Genomic DNA, 17,033 nt, shown 5'->3' with positions numbered 1-17,033 from the left:
AGCTCCTATGACTGATAATAAATGTAGATATTTAATAGTCGTAAATTCCCAGTTTCCAATTGGTAACTTAAATTAACACAAAATATAGTGTTTGAACTGCATCAATTTAAAAATGTAAAAAATGCCATTGAAAAAGCTTAATTTCTATAGTTGATCCTAAAATCAGCAGAAAGTACACTACACATTTCATATAACTTAAATTAGACTAAAAACATAAAATGTTTTTTTACAGTGTTGAGACTTAATATTTGAAGTTTTTATAGAAAAGGGTATCGAGGTCTGAGTATCGAAAATTGATACCATAAAGGCGCTGTCTTTCTCTCATGCTGCCTTTCTCGTACTTGCACTGTGTTTCTCACTAGGGCTGTCTTTCCATCACTCATGCTATCTCTCGCTAACTCACGCTGTCTTTCTCTCACTCGTGCTGTCTCTCTTTAACTCACGCTGTCTTTCTCTCACTCGTGCTGTCTCTCTTTAACTCACGCTGTCTTTCTTTCACTTGTCCTGTCTCTCGTTAACTCACACTGTCTTTCTTTCACTTGTGCTGTCTCTCACAAACTCACACTGTCTTTCTTTCACTTGTGCTGTCTCTCACAAACTCACGCTGTCTTTCTTTCACTTGTCCTGTCTCTCGTTAACTCACACTGTCTTTCTTTCACTTGTGCTGTCTCTCACAAACTCACGCTGTCTTTCTTTCACTTGTGCTGTCTCTCACAAACTCACGCTGTCTTTCTTTCACTTGTCCTGTCTCTCGTTAACTCACGCTGTCTTTCTTTCACTTGTGCTGTCTCTCGTTAACTCACGCTGTCTTTCTCTCACTCGTGCTGTCTCTCTTTAACTCACGCTGTCTTTCTCTCACTCGTGCTGTCTCTCACAAACTCACGCTGTCTTTCTTTCACTTGTGCTGTCTCTCGTTAACTCACGCTGTCTTTCTCTCACTTGTGCTGTCTCTCACAAACTCACACTGTCTTTCTTTCACTCGTGCTGTCTCTCGCAAACTCACGCTGTCTTTCTCTCACTCGTGCTGTCTCTCGTTAACTCACGCTGTCTTTCTCTCACTTGTGCTGTCTCTCGCTAACTCACGCTGTCTTTCTCTCACTCGTGCTGTCTCTCTTTAACTCACGCTGTCTTTCTCTCACTCGTGCTGTCTCTCTTTAACTCACGCTGTCTTTCTTTCACTTGTCCTGTCTCTCGTTAACTCACACTGTCTTTCTTTCAGTTGTGCTGTCTCTCACAAACTCACACTGTCTTTCTTTCACTTGTGCTGTCTCTCACAAACTCACTCTGTCTTTCTTTCACTTGTGCTGTCTCTCACAAACTCACGCTGTCTTTCTTTCACTTGTCCTGTCTCTCGTTAACTCACACTGTCTTTCTTTCACTTGTGCTGTCTCTCACAAACTCACACTGTCTTTCTTTCACTTGTGCTGTCTCTCACAAACTCACGCTGTCTTTCTTTCACTTGTGCTGTCTCTCACAAACTCACACTGTCTTTCTTTCACTTGTGCTGTCTCTCACAAACTCACGCTGTCTTTCTTTCACTTGTGCTGTCTCTCACAAACTCACGCTGTCTTTCTTTCACTTGTGCTGTCTCTCACAAACTCACGCTGTCTTTCTTTCACTTGTGCTGTCTCTCGCAAACTCACGCTGTCTTTCTCTCACTCGTGCTGTCTCTCACAAACTCACGCTGTCTTTCTCTCACTCGTGCTGTCTCTCACAAACTCACGCTGTCTTTCTCTCACTTGTGCTGTCTCTCACAAACTCACGCTGTCTTTCTCTCACTCGTGCTGTCTCTCGTTAACTCACGCAGTCTTTCTCTCACTTGTGCTGTCTCTCACAAACTCACGCTGTCTTTCTCTCAATTGTGCTGTCTCTCACAAACTCACGCTGTCTTTCTCTCACTTGTGCTGTCTCTCACAAACTCACGCTGTCTTTCTTTCACTTGTGCTGTCTCTCGTTAACTCACGCTGTCTTTCTCTCACTTGTGCTGTCTCTCACAAACTCACGCTGTCTTTCTCTCACTCGTGCTGTCTCTTACAAACTCACGCTGTCTTTCTCTCACTCGTGCTGTCTCTCGCAAACTCACTCTGTCTTTCTCTCACTCGTGCTGTCTCTCACAAACTCACGCTGTCTTTCTTTCACTTGTGCTGTCTCTCGTTAACTCACGCTGTCTTTCTCTCACTCGTGCTGTCTCTCACAAACTCACGCTGTCTTTCTCTCACTCGTGCTGTCTCTCACAAACTTACGCTGTCTTTCTCTCACTCGTACTGTCTCTCGCAAACTCACTCTGTCTTTCTCTCACTCGTGCTGTCTCTCGCAAACTCACGCTGTCTTTCTCTCACTCGTACTGTCTCTCGCAAACTCACTCTGTCTTTCTCTCACTCGTGCTGTCTCTCGCAAACTCACGCTGTCTTTCTCTCACTCGTACTGTCTCTCGCAAACTCACTCTGTCTTTCTCTCACTCGTGCTGTCTCTCGCAAACTCACGCTGTCTTTCTCTCACTTGTGCTGTCTCTCACAAACTCACGCTGTCTTTCTCTCACTCGTGCTGTCTCTCGCAAACTCACGCTGTCTTTCTCTCACTCGTGCTGTCTCTCACAAACTCACGCTGTCTTTCTCTCACTCGTGCTGTCTCTTGCAAACTCACGCGGTCTTTCTCTCACTTGTGCTGTCTCTCGCAAACTCACGCTGTCTTTCTCTCACTCGTGCTGTCTCTCACTAACTCGCAGTCACAGTCACAGACATTTTGTGCATCATATAATGAAAAAAGAAACATGTGTTATGTTACATATGAGTGTTTCATTTCAATCTTTAATGTATGAACATTTAACAGTGTTGAATATACTGAGCTGCAGAGAAGGGGATTATAGCTATACGGTTTGTAGTATAAATAGGTTGTGAAAATGACCTTAAGTGTGTGTGTGTGTGTGTGGCCTGTTCACAGAGCTGCACATCAAAGGGGCACTGACTGACAGGGCAATCCAAACTTTATGAGGACCAAATATGCGTGGTCAGAGGCTACAGGGCCGACACGTCAATTACATGCATGTTGGCTGTGTGGGGTGTGTTTCAGCACGTTTGACAAGACACGAAAGAGGGCAGTGGACAAATTGATCAGTCTGTCTGCTCAAATAAACCCCTTTCTGGCAGTTTTAAAGTCAAAACACTTAAACACACTTATTGCAAAAAAGGGCATGCAGTTATGTTAATGACTGACAGATATGTAAATGATTACAGATGTGGTCTAATTAGAAACAGGGGGACGTCCCGCCTACAGTATATTTTCATGTTACACTCAAAATACACCCATTATTGATTAAGAGAATTAGTACATTCCTTTTGTGTGTTTTTTGGGATAACGCTAAGCATACTTTGCCGATTGTTGCGACAGCAAAAACACACTGCTACTCTTAACACAGCTGAAAGCTTGTCTATAGATAGGGCCCTACGTCTCCCCAGAAGATTGCAAAAAAGTGCTGAATGAAAAGAAGCAGGATGATCATTTTAGCGAATTTCCAACCATCTAGGCTAGGGATACTCAATAGGTTGACCCAAATTTGCATTGAGGACCAATTTGGTCCATAAAGGGCCAAGTAAAAAAAAAATCTTAGAAAGTAAAATAAAAACTTACCCTGTGCAAGGCACGTCGCAATGCTTATTGCTATCTTACCCACAGTCAACAGTCTATTTTCAAGTTTTGGTTAAACAGTGATGGAACTTATGAATATATCTACGCTGATTGACCAGGTGGTATCGAAATGAGGTGTTTTCAGTTAAATGTCTGGGGTATTGCTATTAATGGAAAACACAGGTGCGCCACTGACTAAAAAAAGCCTAGACAACAATCAGGCAAAACTGCTTTGAGCAGTGGATCAGTGGAACTTTGTGCTCTGTACTATTTAAGAACATTTCTTTATAATCCTGCAGATGAAAACACTCTCGTCTCAAACTTAAATCTCTCCTTACTTGCAAAATGCTAACTAAAAAAAAATGATTAAATAAACAGGGGCATTTAATGTTTTAGAACATTGCGATGTATCTAGCTCTTCAACATAACATGTTTAACCATAAAACACTGTGTATAAAGCTTCTCAAATTAGGATATTTTTCTGTGTAGGTGCTGAAAAAGAGATAGGAGAGATAAGAGACAGGACTGGTGAAATCCTGAAGCATTTCACTGACAGAACAAAAAAAAGAAGCATTTCTTATTTTCCTTCTGTTCCGCTGTTAAATCTGTGCTAACAGAGATGACAGGCTGAATTCAGCACTGAGAGTACTCTCTGTTCCTTCACTTCACTCGGACAAGTGTCTGTCACACGCACTGTGAAACAGAGTTCCACCTCATTCCCTGAACTAATCCTAATGCTTTTCTAGTGTAATCTGAAATGTACAGGGAGTTCTTAACCCTTAGTGTACCCTTGGTGATAGATTGTTGACTGCTAGGCATGCCTCTATGATGCACTGGAAGATATTTTGCCTAGTTGACAGATTTTGAGAGGAAACACATCACCAGATGAGAGAAGCAGGATGGTCATGTTTTTAGCTGGATTGCAGCCACAAAGTGCTCATTAGCAGTGGGTATCAGCACTAATTTCCCAGTTCAGTTCCTTAATGAATTTCTGATAATAACAAAAAAGATGTAGAGCTTTCAGACCTGAAATAATGCAAAGAAAACAAGTTCATATTCATAAAGTTCAGAGTTCAGATTATTAATATTTTGTGGAATAACCCTGTTTTTAATGCATCATGGCATGTTCTCCTCCACCAGTCTTACACACTGCTTTTGGATAACTTCATGCTGCTTTACTCCTGGGGCAAAACCTTAAGCAGTTCAGTTTGGTGGTTTGATGGCTTGTGATCATCCATCTTTCTCTTGATTATATTCCAGAGGTTTTCAATTTGGTGAAATCAAAGAAACTCATCATTTTAAGTGCTCTCTTATTTTTTTCCAGAGCTGTATCACAATATCAATATTTTGATATTGACAGAATTATAATAATAATAATAATAATAATAATAATAATAATAATAATAATAAATGCAACTCCCCAACTTGGTCAAGGGTACTCTATTGTAGTCCATGTTGATACTTAAATTAAGTGTATTGGGGACCAAGTATAAAATCTTAGAAAGAAAGAAAAACTTCCTTTAAATGTCATGTACTTTTCTATTCTTATGGTGATAAGAGCGGTCATTCTTTGTTGGTTTAGGGCAGTCAGGGAAATTAAAGAAACAATCAGTAATAAATGCGAGAGAATGTGTGAAATGGCTACATGAGTCCAATTTTTCCAACACTGCATAGATTTTTCTGTCCCACCTGCTCCTTTCTTGCTAGATTTACACACAGTGGCAAACTCTGAGCTGAGCAGCGAAAATATATATATGTATTTACTATGTCCGAGACGCCCATCTCTGCTATGCTAGTGATAAATTGTCCATGTATGGTTAGCAACCTCACTGAAGCTCAGTGATTACCTGTTCAGAAGATAAATAGCCAGCTTGCACATTTCCATGACTGCAGCACACTTGCTGTACGTAAATGGAAGTGCTTTATTCAGACAAATAAACATTTTTCAGGAGAGAAATCTGTGTAAATTAACATCCAGCGCTGGTTTGACTTGCCTGACTCATCTGATTTATTTATTTTTTATTTTTTTAGAATTACAGTTTTGTTGACTTAACTTATCTTAGCTTTACAGATCTCGCCCCCAGCAACGAGACTGAATAGCTGAATAGGAAGGAAAGCATGGCGACACCCCTGTTCCTATAACAAGTGCCGCCTTATAATGCATCTTATAATAGACCTAAAATAGACCAGAAAATAGCTGTTTATTGATAGTGCGCCTTAAAAAATGGAGGCAAAAAATACAGTACTCAAATATGCTCTACCAAACAGTTAAGCCGAAGTTAAAGGGTTGAGACATCCTGTTATTTTGAAACACTGCTTCAATTCCTCACTCCACGAACTATAAAACTCAATGTCAGACGATTCTGACAGGAAAATTGATTTTTAGAGAATGTTCTGCTGTCATTATGTTTGTTTTTCTCACAGCTAGCCAGGGCTAGCACTTTTCCCAAATAGCTCTTTCAATAAGTAATGTCCCAGTGGCCCGAAAAGGTTAGCTAAATTGATAATTGTGCCACCAGCTGTCATTGCGAAGCGGGATGCATTTGTTAAAGTAAATAGCTGCTAGTGTGCCAAATGCATCTAATCTGTCTTGCAGTGGACTGGAGGGAACGTAGCGTCTGCCTCAGTGCTTTAAATCCGACTGGAATTGCACATTTTCCTGTTCGGGAAAGGCTGCAGGGAGCGTGTCAACAAAACATTAGTGGCACATTTGGACTGAAGTGGATTGGAAAAAAGGCTGAATCAGAAGCACAGTATGTCTAAAAGGCTGATTCTCTATAAAAAGAGCTGCCAGCCCACTTGTTCTGCCTACGACTTCACTGTTCCTCTGGTGAAGTCTGGTGGATTCTAGTCTCTTACGGTTAGGTGGATTTGATACCTGTATATAGATTCTTGGCTGCAGCCAAATGCCAGAAAATTCCCAGGACATACAGTCTGTTATCTTTGTTAGACAACAACAACAAAATAAAATTCAGCAGGGCAGTTCAGTTCTGCTATGCCTCCATTAGTTTGTATTATTGATGGATAGAGATCGGTGAACAGAAGCAATTTCTATTGTATTTTTCACATTTGACATTATAGCTGTTCATTTTCAGCAGAGTGAGTCATATTGAAGTGGAAAACTACTTTGATGTTATAAAAACTGCAATCTCTCAAGGCTATTTCATAGATTTCCCATGCTGCAGTGACCGGTCCTATTGAAATTTAATGAAGATATTGATTAAAGAAATAACAGCTTCATTAAATATAATAGTGGCAACAATTTTACATACACTTTTGGGGTCCTATTTTAGCAACAGTGCCCCTTGATTCAGGGAGCGTCAGTGTGTCTTCGCTATCGTATCGACAGGAAAAGTATGCCTTGCGAGGCTCAAGATGTGCAAAAGGCTTGTACTAATTCTCTTAATTATGAATGGGTGTGTTTTGGATGTAATTTGAAGTAAATCAATCAGCGTTTCTCTTGCCATTCCCTTTAAAAGCCAAGTGCGCTCTTATTTCGGCGGATTGCTATTTCAGTAGTGCAATTGCCTGGGCGTGTCCAATCATTCTCAGCAGAGGAAACTGACCTGCTCATTTATACTGTGCATTGTCCTGCTGAAAAAAAAAAACGTTAGCAAAAAGGGCTTTTTTTTAGCTTTACATGATTAAATAGTAAATTAAGAGAAACTGATCATTTTGAGGTTTTCAAATATTTTTTCTGGAGATGTAAATCAAGGAGGGAAGTGTATTTTGGTGAAGTCTGCTGCACATGTGGAAGCTATCCGCTCCCTTTGCCATGTGTGGGGTTGTGTAATTGGTTCACTTTGTAAAGTGACTGCTTTCACTTATCGCATGACTTTTTTTCCCATCAATATACGCCTAATAAAACCACACTTTCACAGACGCTCTCCATCAAACCTGGCTGAGCTTGGGCTGTTTTATAAAGAAGAATAGGCTAAAATCTCAGTCTCTAGATGTGCGAAGCCGGTAGAGACAAACCTTAAATGACTTGCTGCTGTAACTGCAGTGAAATCTAGCGGATATTGATCTAGGGGGCTGAATACTTTTGTATGTCACACTTTACTGATTTTTATTTGATTACATTTTTTAAAACCATGTATCATTTTTATTGTACTTCACAATTGTGTGCTACTTTGTGTTTGTTTATCACTTAAAATCGCAATAAAATCTCAATTTAAGTTTGTAGTTGTAAGTTGAAAAAATGTCAAAAACATTCAAGGGGTATGAATCATTTTATAAGTCACTATATGTACCTTCAGGGGTTGGACAATAAAACTGAAACACCTGGTTTTAGAGCACAATAATTGATTGTGGTGACGGACAGTTCTGGTGGAAACAGGAGAGTTGAGGTGCACATTGAATTCTGTCGTGATTTGATCAGCCGTGGTTTTATGTTTTTTGGATACAATCTTGGTTAGCACCCGAACATCCCTTTCAGACAGCTTCCTCTTACAGCATCCACAGTTAATCCTGTTGGATGTGGTTGGTCCCTCTTGGTGGTATGCTGATATTACCCTGGATACCGTGGCTCTTGATGCATCACAAAGACTTGCTGTCTTGGTCACAGATGCTCCAGCAAGACGTGCACCAACAATTTGTCCTCTTTTGAACTCTGGTATGTCCCCCATAATGTTGTGTGCATTGCAATATTTAGAGCAGAACTGTGTTCTTACCCTGATAATTGAACCTTCACACTCTGCTCTTACTGGTGCAATGTGCAATTAATGAAGATTGATCACCAGGCTGCTCCAATTTAGCCATGAGACCTCCCACACTAAAATAGCAGGTGTTTCAGTTTCATTGTCCAAACCCTGTACCTACATGTCTAGTAAACTCTTTTACTAGTCTTCAGTAAGACTAGCTTGCTATTTTTCTCCTAGATCTACTAAAAAGGGCCATTTTCATCTTTTTCTCACAGGTTCCTCCAATCCTGCTGGACAAGCAGTTCTCTGATTTCACCCCTGACATAACGCCCATCATCCTGGCTGCCCACACCAACAACTATGAGATCATCAAGCTGCTGGTCCAGAAAGGTGTGTCGATGCCCCAGCCGCATGAGGTGCGCTGCAACTGTGTGGAGTGTGTGTCCAGCTCGGACGTGGACAGCCTGCGTCACTCGCGCTCGCGCCTGAACATCTACCGCGCTCTCTCCAGCCCCTCTCTCATCGCACTGTCCAGCGAGGACCCCTTTCTCACCGCCTTCCGTCTCAGCTGGGAGCTGCAGGAGCTCAGTAAGGTGGAGAACGAGTTTAAGTATGAGTACGAGGAGCTGTCCCAACAGTGCAAGCAGTTCGCCAAGGACCTGCTGGACCAGACACGCAGCTCCAGAGAGCTGGAGCTAATCCTGAACTACACAGACGATATAAATCCCCTGGAGGACGAGGGCGTCAACGACCTGGCTAGACTCAAGCTGGCTATCAGGTATCACCAGAAAGAGGTAAGCTCAGATATTGCAAGTTAAAGCAGTAATTTGGGCACAATTTTAATTTAGAATGTACGCAAATTATTTTTCCCACTTATCTCTAGAGGAATCAATAAGTTAAGGTTTATTTTTGGTTAGGGCTGGGTATCGTTTTAACATTTTCAATACAATAACCAGTACTGTACCTTGAATTCGATACCAATGCCCAAACGATACTTTTTCTGATACCTTTTTCAAAATTGCAACCAAAAAATACCAAAAGCGATAATTATTCTCACACAACGTATTTATTTTACAGCCGACCGACATGAGTAATTTCATTCTCATACTGGCATCATGGAGTCTACCATACTTTTGAATCTTGTTGGAAAAAACAAAAAATAAGCATTATTTTGTGGCTCTTCCTTAAGAACAAAAACAACCACAACAATCGTTACTTAAACTGATTAAACTACAAATATTTTCCCTAAGCATACTGCTGGATACATTTCCAATTTGCCATTTTTAATAGTTCTATGTAGGAAAATATCAGCATTTGATTGGTGTCAATCACTTTCATTTTTGTAAAATGTTGGAATTTCCCATTATTATTGTGAGTGAGAATAGATAATAGAGTAATAATAGGATAGTGTGGTTTAGGCCTGGCAGACCTTTTTTTTTTACTGTATAATAATATATAAGTGTAGAGAGAGAGAGAGAAAGTGAAAGAGAGAGGGGGGGTAAAGAAAGCACAGGTGAGAATGGGTGAGAGAGAGGAAGACAGTGTGAGTACCTGAGAGATTTCTGTCCATGCTCTCTGCTTGTTTGCACCAGGGCACCATTGCGGCAAAGTATTGAAAACAGACACTAAATGTTTTAATACATTTTGGTTGATTCCTTTTTGGTATCAACTTCGATTTCTAAAACGCTGCTACTATGATCAGGAGAACGCTGGTTTGAATCCCGGTCATGCAGCTTTCCATCAGCTGCTGGAGCCCTGAGAGAGAGAGAACACAATTGGCCTTCTCTGGGTGGGTCCAGTAGATGGTGCTCTTTCCCCTTACCACTCCTAGGGTGATGTTGATCAGGACAAGTCGTCTGTGAGCTGATGTATAGGAACCGAGTCGCTGCGCTTTCCTCCGAACTCGCTGGCTACTTTACATCAGCAGCAGTTAAAATGAGATCATGGCTGATTTTACATTTTTACTCCTTGTGTTGTTGTCCTAGCAAAATTGGGAGAAACAAAATGGGAGAAAGTTTTGCAACGTCTTCATACTGTGTATAGTATCTCAGAAACCACAGAAACAAGTCTATTTAATATTAGTCAACAACAACATATTGAAAACTTAAAAAAAACAAGTGTAAATTAGACTTCTGCTGCTTTCAGCCGCTTTGAGCTGCATTGAGCTAAACATCTTTGTCAGTGGGAATCCCATGCTAAATATTTTCCCCAGTCCAGGTAGGTTTATGAATTGCAGATGCTCCAGCCTTGTTAGATGTCATTTAGAATAATCTATCCACTAGGGACCACTGCAGATTCTTCGTGTACACAGATAGATTGCGCTCCCTGTGCTCTCTAATGATCTGTCTGGAAAACACCAAATCCATTACAGCCATTTAAGGTGGATCTATGTCGCCCCCTCCTGTGCATGAGGCACAGTGCAGCTGTGTTGCGCAGCGTTTCTTACTGGTCTCAGCACGAACTGCAAACCCATCATAATTCCCACAATCAAACTGAAGTAATGTGTTGATTTTGATTTGCTTGATTAAATTGTGTATATCATCGGCAGATGACTGAAGCACATTTAATATCAACACAATTTCATATCTGAGCATGCTTGTGTTTATGTCTATGCCGTATGTTTTATTCATGTGGAATTATGTGGAAATAAATACATTCAGCACATCATTTTGCACTGCAATGCATAACAAATAGCTAATGCCGCCCAGCAGCAACAGAAATGTATGTTTACAATGTATGCAGCTATATGCAGATTAATGTACTGCATGAAAACGCTGCCATATTTCTTCTCCTGTTCCGTCTATCTATTCCAAACACACTTTTAATTTCCCTTCATTCTCTGGATCAGTGATTTAGTTAAATGCTTAAACCCACTCTCTCACTCATGCTCTTCTAAGTGAAGTTTATTCAACAGCTTTTGACCAAAATATTGGTTTAATCGAGTGTTCTTATTTATATATATATTTAAGGAATATTTAAAGAGGTTATTGAAAGGATACTTTCCACACAGTCAAACATTTTGGGTCATATTTAAAGGGCCAATATCATGAAAAGCATTTTTGGAAAATAGGAATCAATGTTAAAGTATCACAACATGCCAAAAAGACTGCTAACAGTTAGCCGCTAATGCTAATGCTCCAGCCTATTGCTGGAGAAATTCAGTAATCTAAGCTTACTGTAAATAAACGAAAGCACCCTGACTCGCCCAAATAAACAGTTTTCAAGAGCTTAATCTGTGTAGATTTACATCCAGCACCTGTTCGACTTTAAAAGAAAGTATTTTTTTAATACAGCTTTGTTTACTTAGCTTAGCTTTACTTTGTTTTACCCTACTTTAGCTAACTTAGTTAGCTACCCCCCACCCAGCAGTTAAACCTGCTGAATTATAGTGTCTCTTAAAACACTGCTTATAATCCAGTGCGCCTTATGTATAAAAATAGACCAAAAAACAGACATTCATTAATAGTGCACCTTATAAAATAGTGCGCCTTATAGTGCGTAAAAACAGTATTATTAAAAAATCAGGGTAGTTCCACCAATTATTGATTTCTGAACTCTTAAAACAACAACAACAAAAAACATTATTGTTACTAATTAATTGCATTAATTAAGGATTAAAAGCACTGTACCTTAGCTGTACTGTATATACCTATAAGTAGTCATATCAGAGAAACTGATCTTTTTGAAGTGGTCTCTTATTTTGAGCTGTATATAGCCCATATATGAAAATAAACTACACAAACTTACTGTTTTCAATTATTTGTTTTTGTGATACAAGATATGTATTAGCCGCTGCTCTTGCTCCAGAGAATGTGGACATTCTCATCTTCTTAAAGAAAAACTTGAAAATATAAAAATAACAGTTGTTTTGTCTAGCCTCAAATATGTTAATAGTTTTGGGACATTAAGGAGAATCTTTCTCTCAGATAAAGTTAATAATATATCTTTATAAAAAAAAAACTGTCATTCTCAGGAACAGAAAAAGTCTTAAAATCTTATTTTTCATGTTTAACTGTTATAGTAGGATAGAGTTCAGTTTGTTAAGGCTCTAATTGTTCTATTATTTTGTACATGACTGTTCTGTACTGTATTTTTTTTATTATTTATTTTGTTATGTTGCACATTGCTGTTTTAATAGTGCACACTGCTGCTACCAAAAAAAGGCACTAGATGGCATTACATATATATATCTTAATTAAATTATTTAAATTTGACCATTAGTGCCTAATGTGGTGTATTACAGATCACTTGTATCACTTTGCATCACTTATATCGAGCGCACCTTTTGAAATAAGATATTGTAAATTTGCTGAATCAAACCAATGCCTGACCGTAGACTAATCTAAAACTGGCATAGGCCTCTCTGCTGTAAAAAAAAAGAAAGAAAATCGAGAATCGAATCGAATCGTGACCCTAAAATCGTAAATAAAATCGAATCGAGGATTTAGAGAATTGTGACACCCCTATACAGAAAAATAGGGACAGTAGGTGCTATCTTCTGAACTGCGTATCAGATCTAGATGTAAATACTTGGAAATAAAAGCTGAAATGTTGATTTTTTTTTTGTCTCAATTTAATGTTTTAATGTCAAACCCAAATGTTTTCAGTCTACAGCAGAAATAACAAGAGTCATCTCACTGTTACAATACTTTTAAAGAAGACTGTATATGGTTATTTAGCCTGTGACTATTGCATAGGCTTACATTGTAATGATTATATAGAAACAATATATTGTGCAGCCCACATGCATTGTATTAATCCAAAAGGCACATTAGCTAAAACAGTCTGTTTAATTCTATGGGATAAAGGCAGAGCGTATTGAGCGTAGAGTATTGCGCAAGTGTTTGTTCAATAAAATCCCAGAAATCTCACAATTTAGCTTTTGAGAAAATAAATTAAACTGAAAAACTGTGAGATAAAATGATGCGGGTTCTTTAATGCTCACTGCGGTCATGAGAAATGAACTGGTCTCATCTGATCAGTGCAAGTGTTAATCTAGGAATGACATTTACAGTGCGGGAGTTTAATTTAGTGGCATCTTCTGGGGTGTGAAATCAAATCTTCTGGTATGAGGTTGGTCCTTGCATCAAACCCTCCCCCCTCCTCAACACGCACACACATATACATACGAGCGCGCGCTCAGGTGCATAAATCAAAACAGGAGAGACGATAATCTCCAGTTTAACATGTCTGGGGCTACCGGTGGCTTTAGTGTCTGCCTGGATAAGTAAATATGTATGGTTATTGCCTGGGGGGGCTGGGGGTCTTTGATAGGGATCTCCAGTAATCATTGTTCCCATGGCAACGGAGATTCCGTCCTGGTTCTGGAGCGGCTCTGTGGTTCCGCAGTGTCTGATATTAGGCTGAGCAGCTCTAGGTTCTGGTTGGTCATAAACTTTGTGTTTATTTCTATAGGTCTGAAGTTGCATGCAAAAGCTTGGGCATCAATGCGCAATACATTTACCTCAGCAGTGCTATTCTACTCTTGAGTTTATTATAAGCATTGCGATTATAATCATGAATTACTTCAGGAGTGCAACTTTAGTCCCACACTTACCTCAGCAGTGCTATTCTAGTCATGAATTTATTATTACCAGTGTGATTATAATCATGAATTACTTCATTAATGCACCTGTAATCACACATTTTCCTCAGCAGTGCTATTCAAGTCATTAATTTATTTTAGCAGTGTCATTATAATCATAATGTAATCACACATTTACCTCAGCAGTGCATGTTCCACAATATTTTTACCTTAACAGTGCTATTTTAGTCGTACATTTACCTCAGCAGTGCTATTCTAATCATGAATTTATTATTAGCAGTGTGATTAAAATAATGAATTACTTCAGAAGTGCAACTGTAATCACACATTTACCTCAGCAGTCCTATTCTAGTCATGAATTTATTTTAGCAGTGTGATTATAATCATGAATTACTTTAGAATTGCAACTGTAGCCACACATTTACCTCAGTATTGCATTTTCCACCATATTTGTACCTTAACAGTGCTATTTTAGTCGTACATTTACCTCAGCAGTGCTATTCTAATCATTAATTTGTTATTCGCAGTGTGATTATAATCAATAATCACTTCAGAAGTGCAACTGTAGTTCCACATTTTCCTCAGCAGTGCTATTCTAGTAAAGAATTAATTTTAGCAGTGTGATTATAATCATAAATTACTTCAGAAGTGCAACTGTAGTCCCATATTTTCCTCAGCAGTGCTATTCAAGTCATACATTTATTTTAGCAGTGTGATTATAATCATGAATTACTTCATTAATGCAACTGTAATCACACATTTACCTCAGCAGCGCTATTCTAGTCATGAATATATTTTAGCAGTGTAATGATAATCATAATTTACTTTAGAATTGCAACTGTAGCCACACATTTACCTCAGCAGTGTATTTTCCACCATATTTGTACCTTAACAGTGCTATTTTAGTCGTACATTTACCTCAGCACTGATATTTTAATCATATATTTACCTCAGCACTGCTCAATGTGTGACTTCACATTTACCTCCTGTAGAGCCTGTATATCACATTTAAGTGAAGGTAATAAGCAAAGTTCTTTAAACTCGGCTGAATTTCTCAAGATTATAGCATGTATCATTTTTATTTTATTTCTATTATTCATGTATTTTTACCTAAGCAGTGCTATTTAAGTCATGCATTTACCTCAGCACTGATATTCTTATCATACATTTATTATCTCAGCAGTGCTCAACATGTGACTGTAATGTTCACAGACAGTGACAATCGCCTTTGGTTTTTTCGTAACAAAAAGACAAACAACAAAAAAAAAAACGCAAAGGCTACATTACCCATGCTAATGCTAGTGTCCTAGCCCCCTGTACAGCCTGTCTTTTTCAGCTGGACATCTGCTGGTTTGTAAAGAGGTGATAAATTGATACTAAGCGTTATAAGTAATGCTAAACACCTTTAATTTAGAGATTCTTTTCCTTTTCTTTTTCATGAAAAACCCTAATAAAGCAGTTGTGTATCTCGTTAAGTGTAATAAACAGAGCATAAGTTAACATAATTAGCATATTGTAATGTTTCTGGAGGTCTCAGCTCATGCTCTATCCATGATGTCAGCCTCCAGTAGAACTTGCTTGGAGGCAGCAGTGTTTGGTACTGAGTCAGCTGGATTAAATGCCTCTTCTTCTTAGCTTACTCTCAAACAGCAGACTTACAAGGACAAACCAGGGTACATCTAATAAGGAGGAACACTTAATGTATTCCATATGCTCGTCCATAACCAAACCAGGCCATTCAGTATGAGAACAAGGGGCATTATGCATTATTATGTATTTTTTATTTGTATCTCGTCATTGTTCTGGCTTTGGCAGAAAGCTTTATTGTCGGCTTGTCGACTTGACATATTGCTTTTCTGGAACTTATTGAGCAAGAGAATATTCACTCAGTTTCATAGTGCATTTATCTCTGTTTGTTGGTGTGTGTGTGTGTGTGTGTGTACGAGTCTTTCTGTACTTGTTAATACCAGATGTCCCCACAGGGATGGAAGATGAGAAGTTAGGATAGTAAGGTTGGTCTTCACTGCAAAAAAAAAAAAAAAAAATACTACAAAAAAATAGTTAAGTTTACAACTGCATGATCCATCATGCATATAGATTATTTAAGTAATTTCAACCATAAGAAGACAAAAAAAAACAACTTTTGCATGAAATGAGGCCCAACCAGAGGTCAAAAAGCTATAAAGTGTCTTTATCCCTGATTAGGATTAAAGGCTAAACGCTAAACTATCTTCACAACTTTAAAGAAAGCTTACTTCTTTCCCACATCATACACTCGCTGCGTGGTTTATTTTATCTAGCAATGTTTTAATACATCAGTTAACGGACACCTGTTTGTCACAGCGCAGTGCTCATTTAGACTCATCTCAAAAAAAAAAACATCATACCTACAGTAAAACATGATTGTGGTAGTGTGATGCTCTGAGGCTGCTTTGCCGCTTCAGGACCTGAAAGACTTGCTGTGATGAATAGAACCATGAATTCGTCTGTGTTCCAAAAAGTCCTGAAGGAGAATGTCCGGCAATCTTTTCGTGACCTAAAGCTGAAACGAACTTGGGTTCTGCAGCAGGACAATGATCCAAAACACACCAGCAAGTCTGTGAATTGTAGAAGAAATTCAAAGTGAAGACTTTAGAGTGGCCTAGTTGTAGTCCTGACCTATATACCTCACACCATGACGTGCAGCCCCGGTCTGCCCAGCTGGCCCGCGTTGGACCAGCATAAAGACCCATTCTGACAGTGACTGGAAGGCTGGGGAAACACAAACCTAAGAGACACTAAAGCGACTAGAGCCGCACTGGGCCATTATTTTCTTTAAGTAACTTTCTTTAAGTTAGTTTTGGGTGTTGATTGAGGGCATTTTTACTAATAAATGTCTTTGTCTCGCTGTGCTTTTGTACTACCGGGTCACGGTGGCCATGCCCCTATGCCCACAGGTGCACAATCACAATATATGTGCAAATTTTTGAATTGCAAACACAATGGATGATATCACGATTATTAAAATGATTGAGGTCATGTCCATTTATTGATCGATAAGTCGATAATGTAATTATTATGACAGGCCTAACAAACATGCAAAAAAATAAGAAATCATGAAGGAGGCAAACCCTTTTTCACACCACTGCTGCTGTACTCTTTTGATTCAATTATCTTGTGACCAAATAAATGTGTGTAAATGTGTGTGTGTGTGTGTGTGTGAGAGAGAAAGATAGATAGAG

General features: G+C 39.0%; 1 protein-coding gene across 2 annotated transcripts in view; it reads left to right on the top strand.

Moving 5' to 3' along the window:
• Positions 1–17,033, top strand: part of trpc4a (transient receptor potential cation channel, subfamily C, member 4a) — a 55,883-nt gene that overhangs the window by 14,825 nt on the left and 24,025 nt on the right. For both annotated transcript variants that reach the window (XM_022681439.2, XM_049468926.1), the window contains one exon: positions 8,543–9,061. In XM_022681439.2, coding sequence (XP_022537160.2) covers positions 8,543–9,061 — 519 coding nt within the window. The remainder of the gene's footprint in view (positions 1–8,542; positions 9,062–17,033) is intronic.

The sequence above is a fragment of the Astyanax mexicanus genome, chromosome 20 (genome assembly GCF_023375975.1).
Source record: "Astyanax mexicanus isolate ESR-SI-001 chromosome 20, AstMex3_surface, whole genome shotgun sequence".
Lineage (NCBI taxonomy): Eukaryota > Metazoa > Chordata > Actinopteri > Characiformes > Acestrorhamphidae > Astyanax > Astyanax mexicanus.
This window is presented reverse-complemented; position numbering and strand designations above follow the sequence as displayed.